The sequence below is a fragment of the Sycon ciliatum genome, chromosome 1 (assembly GCF_964019385.1).
Source record: "Sycon ciliatum chromosome 1, ocSycCili1.1, whole genome shotgun sequence".
In the NCBI taxonomy this organism is placed as follows: Eukaryota; Metazoa; Porifera; class Calcarea; order Leucosolenida; family Sycettidae; genus Sycon; species Sycon ciliatum.
In genome coordinates, this window is record NC_088643.1 from 16,896,873 (window position 1) to 16,906,872 (window position 10,000).

Consider the following 10,000-nt stretch of genomic DNA (forward strand, 5'->3'; position numbering starts at 1 on the left):
AGAGAGAGAGAGACCCCTGACAGTATTGTAGACTTTGTAGTACATTGTAGAGCGCATTGCAAGGTAATCTACACCACTGTAATCTACACCACTGCAAGAGTGCATCAAACCTGCCCAGTCCAACGCCTTGCATTGTTGCATAATCTTGGTCACAGCAACATGTGTGCTCCCTTGCCTATCAAAGACAGGCGAGTCGAAACCATCCGAACGGCACCTAACTTGACTGAAACAAGGGTAACCAACTTGACATGGGCCAAGTCAGTGGTCTTCTCGTACACCAAAAAGTCAAAAACAAAACTCAAGGCCATGTAGTCCTACAAAAATTCATATTTTCAGGAAAAAGGCATGAGAAAAAGCACGATATGATACTGAAAGGCTTTCAAAGTGGACGCAAGCGGAATGGCTCAGCTGGGGAATGTCTATCACAGTGATGCAAGCATGACAGCACATCGGGTCTCGGACGGTATTTCAGTGTGGCACGGTCAGCCATCTGAAGTGCAATTTACTCGTGGGGGGAAGGGTGCCTGAGCTGAACATTTCGGGAAATTTTGAGTCCAGACCAGCTCATTTTATTGATTCCCGGGTAGCTGGGACAAAGAGTGGTACGGTCAATACCGTAGTGACCGTAGCGTGTGCGACGCCGCTGCAACATGTGCACAGGGAGGCAGCAACGCAACACAACTCTCCACCATTGCTACGCTAACAGTGTAGTCAACAGAACTGGCCTTGTTATGCTTATCCATGCCGGTTCCTTTTTCTTCTCCTCCCCTTCTCCCTTCCTTGCCGTGGTTGGCTAACACCCTCTCTCTTTGCATTGGCCGGTGTTCTCACTGTGCTATGAGATGCTGTGATAAATAATAATAATGGTGGTGGTGATGGCTGCTAGGCATGAAAGCTAGCCGAGAGCGTAAGATGGATGCGATGGAGTGTGACGGAGATACGCGCAAGTAACTTACATGCAATTTAGTCCAAGTATGTTCATCATAGCACGTTGATATCGGATCAACCACACGCAGGCAAGCTCAGTGTCAGGTCATGCTGAATGATGCAGTTCTGTCAATCTTGTGTCCCCAGTTTCTACTGTCCACGAGCACCTGTGTGCATATGTTTACACAGCTGCGCTGCCAGCAGGATTTGGATGCATACCACGCTCGGGCCAACATTCAGTAAAGGAAACGAGCACACGATGTGAAAGACGTTGAGTTGCTGCATTCCGACGTTTTGCTAGAAGACTGAAATGGCTGCCAGAAGCAGCTGAAACAAGTGCATTGAGTTCCTGACCTCAGCACTTGCAGGAGCCTACAATGTGGTGACATCATTGCTGGTATGGTGACATCATTTCTGGTGTGGTGCCATCATTGCTGGTGTGGTGACATCATTGCTGCCTGACCCAATCATCAATGCCCAGCAGTACAAGAAGCGTGTACAGGAGTGCTGCAACACACACACACACCACGTGTTCAGACCAGCGCGCTCCACAGGCCAAAGAGGTTGCCAGCCAGTACGCCACAGGGGACAAGTGCAAATGCGAAGGCAAGAGGGAGGCCTGCTCGTCGCAGGGGAACGGCAGAGGTCGCTCGGATCGCCGCGATGTTCCGACTACTGGCACGTTCTGGACCTCACGCACGGAGCAGAACTGACACATCCACACTGCTCACCGACGCTCGGCTTCCCGCGGTGGCGTTCGATACCATGCACGTCACTGCAGGCAAACGGATCTTTTCATGTCCCTGTCATCGTAACACCTGCCTCACAACTATAACGATGAGTGCCGGGAAGGCGAAGCAGGATTGGCTGCTGGATCTTGGACGGTTTAGCCCGTACATAGTCGGATAGACATCATCGGACATCGAGACAGGAAAGCCGAACGGGATTGAACGCTGGTTAGAAGATAGTTTAGCTCAATCACACGCAGTTGGAGGGATAATTATCATCGGACATCGAGCCAGGAAAGCCGAGCACGGTTGACCACTGGATGGTAGACGGTCAAGCTCGCTCACATGTAGACCGAGCGACACCATTGCCTTTCTACTTGATCAGCCATGCAGCATGGTCACAGTCCTGGAATTCCTTTCTACACTAAACCGTCCGGTCACGATGGAGGCTTGTCAACGGCGACTGGCCGCACAGATCTGATCTGACAGTTGCACTGCGGACAGGAGAAGAACTCATCTGCCTGGACATTGGCCTGGAGCACACAAGAACGAAAGCAGAAACACAGGGACGATCTCAAACAAAAAAGTGATGCTGGAATTATACCTCTCTCCAGAGTTTCCGGTGAAATTCAAACTATATGCATCCTAACTTCCCTAAGTGGTACAGTCGTCCCTCTCTAATCCGGCACTTTATAATCCAGCACCCTCGATAAACCAGCACAATTTTCAGTAGCCAAATGTCCTCTTCATGCACATTGCAGCAGTGGATCAGATTTGTTAATCCAGCACCCTCCCTAATCCAGCAGATTTCCGTGGCACAAATGGTGCCGGATTATAGAGGGACCACTGTACTTGTATCAGTGACTTATCACAGACACTTGTGTACACAAGCACACACTGGCACTGGCAAAGCGTTTGCACTACAGGGCATGCGCTAAGGATTAAAATATGCTCTGACACAATGTCCTGCCAGTTGCAAAAATGGCCGGACATGTCCGGACATGCAACTTTCACATCAAATCACACAATGTTCAGTGTAGAATTAATACCATCGAAATGTTATCACGACGATGCATTTCAGAAGCAGCATGATCTTTGAAGGCTGACGTTTTCAGGTTCCTTGAGCCAACGACGAAGGAGTCAGAAAAATTCTTGCTGCTGCGAATTTTATCAACAAAACGGGAACACATCTTACACTTCAAATTTTCGACAACGCTACGATCTGAGGGACTGCGCTCATAGCTCAGCCAAACAGAAGTAGTTGAAAGCTCCCTATCATACTCGGCGACCCAGTTGTCACAAGTGGTCGTCTTGACTCCTCTGGGCTTCTTTCCAAGAGGAGCACCCGCATCAGAGGTGCTTGGCTTTCTCTTGCCAGACGACATCACTAATGACTATGAGACAAAAGATTGAAGTGCCTTTTCTTTTTTGTGCTTTGCAAAAAGGTGCGCGGACACTTTGTCCGGATATGTACAAAACATCCGGAAACTGACCGTAAACGGTCGGAAATTGTCCGATGTCCGACCGTTATTTCGCGCCCTGCACTACATTGTACATTGTACATTGCAGTTATACAGCAAAACCTCAGTATAAAGTACGTTGGACAAAGCGTACAGTACTGTGGTACCGGAATGTGATTATTGGTTTAGGACTCCGCATGGTTGGTGGATCTGACCTATCCTCCCCCACCGTTTAGGAGCCGCATCTGACGCCTGATCATGGGGTGGTGGCGTCCCACGGAAGCGGAAAGGTGGTTCTTGACCAGGGAGTTGTACGACTCCTTGTTCTTGACCTGCCCGGTACGCGAACCCGTCGAATTTTCTAATTTTTTTAAATTTTTTTACTCCGCATTATGCTACACCAATCACTGGGTCTTAGGTACACAGTCCGTCGGCTTTAAAGTACAGATGTGTATGCCCCTTGGAGGAACACCATACAGTCAGACCTCGCTTATCCGGTCCTCTTTTATCCGGATATCTCGCCATCCGGAAGAAAATCGCTGGTCACAGATTTACAGCATATGACGTGCATACATACAGTATGTGTGCTCGACTATCCGGTTCCCTCGCCTATCCGGATATTTTTTTGTGGGAAACGGATGTGTGCGGATAAGCGAGGTCTGACTGTAGTCTATAGTGAAATTTCACTGTGCTGCCACTGCTGTGGACATTGAAATCCGATGTGATGACCGGGGCGCCGGCAGCGCGTACATGCACTGTAGTTCACGTACACGCTGCAACAACGGACCAGCAGTGCTCACCGCTGCAAGGCCAGCGCCCTGCGCCTGCTTGACTTCTCAACGGATGTCAATATCCACAACAGTACATGTATTCTTCAATGGGTTTCCGTGCAACGGACTAATGGTACAGATGTGACAAACAGTGTGACAAACAATGTGCCAAACAATGTGACAAGCAAGGTGACAAACAATGTGACAAACAATAATGACGAAAATGTGACAAACAATATAACCAACAAAGGTGACAAACAATGTGACAAACGATGTGACAAACAATGTGACAAACAATATAACCAACAAAGGTGACAAACAATGTGACAAACAAGGTGACAAACAATAATGACGAAAATGTGACAAACAATGTGACAAACAATAATGACGAAAATGTGACAAACAATATAACCAACAAAGGTGACAAACAATGTGACAAACAATATAACAAACAACGTGACAAACAGCACTCCCTTACCGTAACACAGTAGTGACAGAAGAAGTGCCCGCAGTCCGCGGTGTGCGGGCACGTGGCCAGTTTCTCGCAGACGGCGCATTCCAATGGCGGCGACGTGTGCGAAATTGGCTGAGAGGCTGCCTGCGACGAGCCACTGACCAACGCTGATATTCCCAACAGGCGTTGCATGCCAGGGAACCTAGCCAGGAAGGATCTGAGCGCCAGCTTCAGCCGGTGGACGCTTATCATCGGCAATAGGAAGAGGAGAAACTCCTGAAGACATGGACATCAAGAATCAACAGATGAAATCAATTACAGTTTTTTGTTTTGTTTTTTTTCTACAAAATCCACATATCTCCAGACACTGGGGTGAATAATGGAGTGGGGCCCATTAAGCTCAGCCACATTACTAGGCATTTGTCCGAATGTCTCATGCTGGAGTGCAAAGCTAATGGTGCTTTCCTGGAGCTGTGGCAAAACAAGTATAGTTTAGTTTTCTACATGTATGAGCTGAAATAAAATCAGTTACCTAACACACAGTAACCAATGATCGGATCACAACCCAATATCCTGGCTAGCACCTCACCGCTCCAAACCCACAGCACAGATGCACTCAGCCCTGTACAGTCTACAGTAGCACACGCATGCACACACACCCCCCCCCCCCCCTCCCGGCGCGTACCGGCGATATGTGAACCAACCCTAACCCCTATACCCGAACGAAGAGTTCCCAGACTATACGCAAAGAATTGAATATTATTGAGTTACATGTACAAGATACCGTTTTGAGAATCAAGATACAAATCCAAAGAAATGATACTATAGCTACAAAGAGGAATGATACTATCCAAAAATCTTTAAAAATTCCCCAAAACAGCCAAGATCCAAAAAATGATCTGCCTGTTGCCATGGCAACCATGACGTAACATAATGGCGGGCACGCGGCCACGCGCTGCGATCTGAGGCACAGTGCAGCTAGTGTAGACCGGCCCAACACCGCACACGGTGGACTCTACAGCGCACCACCACCTGGTGTTTCAAGAACAGTACTTTGTACTGTAGTTGTAGTGCTTGTCGTCGTCTGTCAACAAAATAAATTCCAGAACAGGCTATGCGATATAGGTTACGAGCAGTACAGTACCGTTGTCATGTTGGCTGTACTACAATGTAGTAGAACTGTAGAAGTAGCGTCTGGCGCTACCCAGTGTCCATACTTCACAGCGGCGTGTGTGTGTCATTGCTCGTGTTTTCTCTTGGCACTCGCGAGGCCGTAAAGTGGAAGCTGTCACTTAGCGGCTACTTAGTAGCGTCTGTTAGTGACGGCTGTTGCCGGGAAAGATAGTGAGTAGTAAGCATAGTGAGGGTCCTGCTGCAGGTACATGCCCTGCCCCAAAAAATGGGGTACTATCGAAAATGGGATACTAATAGTACCCCATATTTGCCCTAGGCAGTAACTCTGAGAATGAGTCCGAGGATGAAATCGAAACAGAAACACCTGTGCAGCCTTCTGCCCTCAGTCTCCTAAGTCGTCTGCGCCCACCAACAGCTTCGGATCAAGCGGTCTGTTGCCAAGAATTTGGGATCGAGCAAGAAGGGATCCTACACGCCCCCGTCTCAGCAGAATGCACCAAAGACCAAGGGACCCAAGTATCGCACATCTGAGTTCCCTGGAGAAATCCTGGAAGTCCGCTCTGGCAAGCTGTACTGCACAGCATGTCGCCATGAGTTGTCGTTAATCCAAGAAGGCCAAGCAGCTGAGAGAGGGAGGTCAATCATGTCAAGTCTGCCATTGTTGGAAAGCGTATCTCAATCATCTTTGATGGCACCACGAAAGTGTGCGAAGCCATGGTCATAATTGTCAGGGTAGTCGATGCCGACTTCTCCATCCACCGATACTTGGTGCGCCTCATGCTAGCTGCAAAGTCGCTTACTGGAGAGCAGATAGCGCGTGCATTTATCCACACACTGGCAACTGCGTACCAAGTACAGCCATCCCTCCTCATTGCGACAATGCGCGACCGAGCGTCCGTCAATGATGTGGCCACCCTCAGCATCCGCATGCTGTATCTTGGCATGATGGATGTTGGTTGTTTCGCCCACACCTTGGACCATGTGGGCGGCGCCATCAAGGCTGAAGAGCTGGATGCCTTCGCCATGACATGGATACAGCTATTTTCGCATAGCCCCAAATCCCGACTTGAGTTCCGCACGCTGAGCGGCGCGTCTGTGCGGAGTCACAGAAGAATTCGGTGGTGGTCGAGATGGAATGCACGACATGTTTGGTGATGTGGTCGGCTTCCAAAGTGTCGAGGCCGATGGCGAACACCATGGTACCATACGCAGACGGCTCAAGGCAACCATCCAGGAGCACGAGGTCGGCTGCAGATGCAACTAGCAGTCTCGGTGGAGTTTGGTCGTCCGTTCACTAATGTGATATATAAGCTTGAGGGAAATGGGACACTCTGTCTGCAGGCGTATGAGGTGATCTGTTCCCTATGGCACTTCATTGAAGCAGATCCCATCTACCTGCAATCTACTAACGCTGTGGCCCAACGTCTTGGTGGCATCCAACCTGGAGCAGTCAACACATGGATGCAATTTGCACTGGAATGTATTCCACGTGCGAAGCTGTACTTCCAGCAGCGTTTCGGTGAAGGTGGTGCTCTTTATCCACTTGTCACTGCATTCCGTGCTGCACGGCTGTGCGATTCCCGGAGAGTGGCGCATACTCTGCCTGCACCTGAAGACGTCAATGCCCTGCAATCCTTTCCTTTCATCACACAGGCCGAGATTGGAGATATGAAGGAGGAGTTGCCGCAATGCCTTGCTGCTGCCGAAGATGTGCATGAGAGTGTCGAGCCAATCACCTGGCGGAAAGCCAATGCCAGGGACCACAAGGCCTGGGCTCACACCTTTCGGCGACTGCTGTTGGTACAGCCCAGCTCAGCAGCTGCAGAGCGCACGTTCAGCCTCCTGGAGAGTTCCTTCGATACTCAGCAGGAAAGAGCTCTAGAGGATTACATTGAAACATCCTTGGTGTTGCAGCACAACCACGGCAAGAAGTGAGCCTCGCGTTACTGGAGTTGTCACCACACTGCGACTTCCGCCGGCCTGGTGCCACCGAGCGGCAGTAGCATCGTTATAATTCAAGTAGCCATGGGTGACTGTTGTGCTTCACCGTGACCGTATTAAGTTAAAATTAATTCTTCAGTTGTGTCACTGAGTTATACTTAAAATTCATTCCATACTATAATCCTTTGTGTTTTGCACTGTCGGAATCATGCTGGCATATCTCTCAGTATTAGGGGTGAAACGGTTACCCTTTAAGGTAACAAACGGGTATCTGGCTTAACGGGCGGGTTATCGGGTACCCTTTATCCGCCATACTTTTTCCAAAAACGTTGCATTTGCTTGGGATCGTAAGCGCAACATGTCTTTTACAGGCATTCTGATAGGAGAGAGATTTTCGGGCAACAATTTAGCTACAGGAGCCTTCCGGATTTCACGCCAGGAGGATATGCGAAGTCATGCAAGTACACTACACCGCGACAAGCACAGCGTGCACAATCACTGCGCTACATGCAAACAGTCAAAATAGTCGTAGCTACAATGGATATCGTGATGTGTAGCAGGATTGAACGAGGAAAAACACACTCAAAACTGTGCACTGAACTGTACAACTGTACAAGCAAGCTTATAATACTGTACCCTACAATCCTACACGACTAACGGGTACTCGTTTGCTAACGGATCAGCAGCTAAACAGACGGGTACCCGGGTTACCCGGATCACCCCTTTCACCCCTACTCAGTATCCATTGTCTACATAGTTCCCCTGCCGGCCGGTGTTGAAACTTCAAGGTTCGCCGGGTTATGATGTGTATTATCTTGCATGTTTGAGTTTGAGTGGGTTTACTGGGTGTTCTTGCATGTTTGAGTGGGTTTACTGGGTGTTCTTGCATGTTTGAGTGGGTTTACTGGGTGTTCTTGCATGTTTGAGTGGGTTTACTGGGTGTTCTTGCATATTTGAGTGGGTTTACTGGGTGTTCTTGCATGTTTGAGTGGGTTTACTGGGTGTTCTTGCATGTTTGAGTGGGTTTACTGGGTGTTCGCGGCCGGTGTGAGTAGTTCCCTTTGGGAACGGACACGATAAGTTACCGTATTTTTCGGAGTATAGTGCGCACCTTTGTATAACGCGCACCCCCAATCTTCATTGGGGATGCGCACTTCAATCTTCATTGAAGTACATGCATTTCATATTCGGAGCATAGTGCGCACCTGCGATTTAGGGCCTAAAATAGCACATCTAAAGTGCGCACTATACTCCGGAAAATACGGTACTTTTTTCCTTTTTTTTTTAGTCAAATACAGTTACAAAATGTTAGCTTGCTTCATGTCGGTGAAGCACCAGTTTCCTTCATCGCTCTGCATTGTCGTTCGCTTACTTACTAGTGTGTTGAAACTGTGTATGAAGATGCTCAGAGTAGCACAACCCGTCTTACAATTTACATGATTGTACATGTACCGGCTAGTAAGGTATGCACATGCAAGACCTCGTCTTTCTTGCAGTGGCACTGAACTCTGCTATGTACTAGTATGTAGTTTACGAATTCCTCGCTGTCATTGCCAAAAACAAGAAGGTGACGGATGCTCTGGTATCCAGATTTCCAAAACACCTAAAAAGGGTAGAATTGGCCAAAATTCAAAAAATCCAAAAGATCCAAAAAATACCCCATTACCCAAAAAGATAATCTGGAAACCCCTAACCCGAACCCGACTGTAGCTAAGTCCTGCAAGCACAGCTTACACCAAACGTATGCCAGAGCAGCTCGCGGTTGAGGAAGTCAAATCCAACCTGGACATAACAGGACAGGTGATCGGACGGAGAAGAAGCTGGTGACTCAAACCATTACATGCACAAAGAGAATGGGCTATAGTAACAATACATACCGCATTTTCCGGCGTACAAGTCGCACTTTGAACACTCAAAATTCACCCAACAAAGGGGTGCGGCTTTAATAGACTACGATGATCAAATTAACGGTGGTAAATACTATAGGGTAGGATGTTTGTATTTCGTGGCAAAAAATGGGGGGGGGGGGGGTGCGGCTCATACTCCGGAAAATACGGTACTTGGGAAACTACTCAATCTCCGGACAGCTAACTGTTTCGATCTTGTTATTACAAGTACCGTAGTGTCTTGTATTCAAGCCTGTCTCATGTAGAAGCCTGTTTTGAATAGAAGCCTGGTTTTCAAGATACACTGCCGGCATATAAGCCTGGTTTTAGTGTTGACATTAAGCCTGGTTTTAGTGTTGACATTAAGCCTGGTCTTAGTGTTGACATACATAAAAATACCTGTCTTGTATAGAAAGCCTGGCTCATATAGAAGCCTGCAAAATTACCCCCAAAAAGTCATATAAGCCGCGGCTTTTATATAGGGCTGAAACGATTATACCGAATAATCGAGTACTCGTTTGATAACTCTAACGATCGAACAATCGTTTAGATTACCGATTACGATTATTTTGCGTTTTTTAAAATTTAATTTCTTATACGCGCAGTGCATGCAGCGCAGAGTATATTATACTATTAGTAGTACACACTCATGACAGCTATACTAGTAGGCTACACAATCATAAAGACACCTAGTACTTGT

At 48.0% G+C, this 10,000-nt stretch overlaps 1 protein-coding gene across 1 annotated transcript in view; it reads right to left on the reverse strand.

Moving 5' to 3' along the window:
* Nucleotides 1-203: 203 nt before the first annotated feature.
* Nucleotides 204-10,000, reverse strand: part of LOC135815281 (peroxisome biogenesis factor 2-like) — a 24,102-nt gene continuing 14,305 nt past the window's right edge. The window contains exons 8-10 of the mRNA XM_065328561.1: nucleotides 9,149-9,196; nucleotides 4,364-4,615; nucleotides 204-2,188 (exon numbers count right to left, since the gene is read on the reverse strand). Of these exons, the coding sequence (XP_065184633.1) occupies nucleotides 2,093-2,188; nucleotides 4,364-4,615; nucleotides 9,149-9,196 (396 nt within the window). The 3' untranslated portion in view covers nucleotides 204-2,092. The remainder of the gene's footprint in view (nucleotides 2,189-4,363; nucleotides 4,616-9,148; nucleotides 9,197-10,000) is intronic.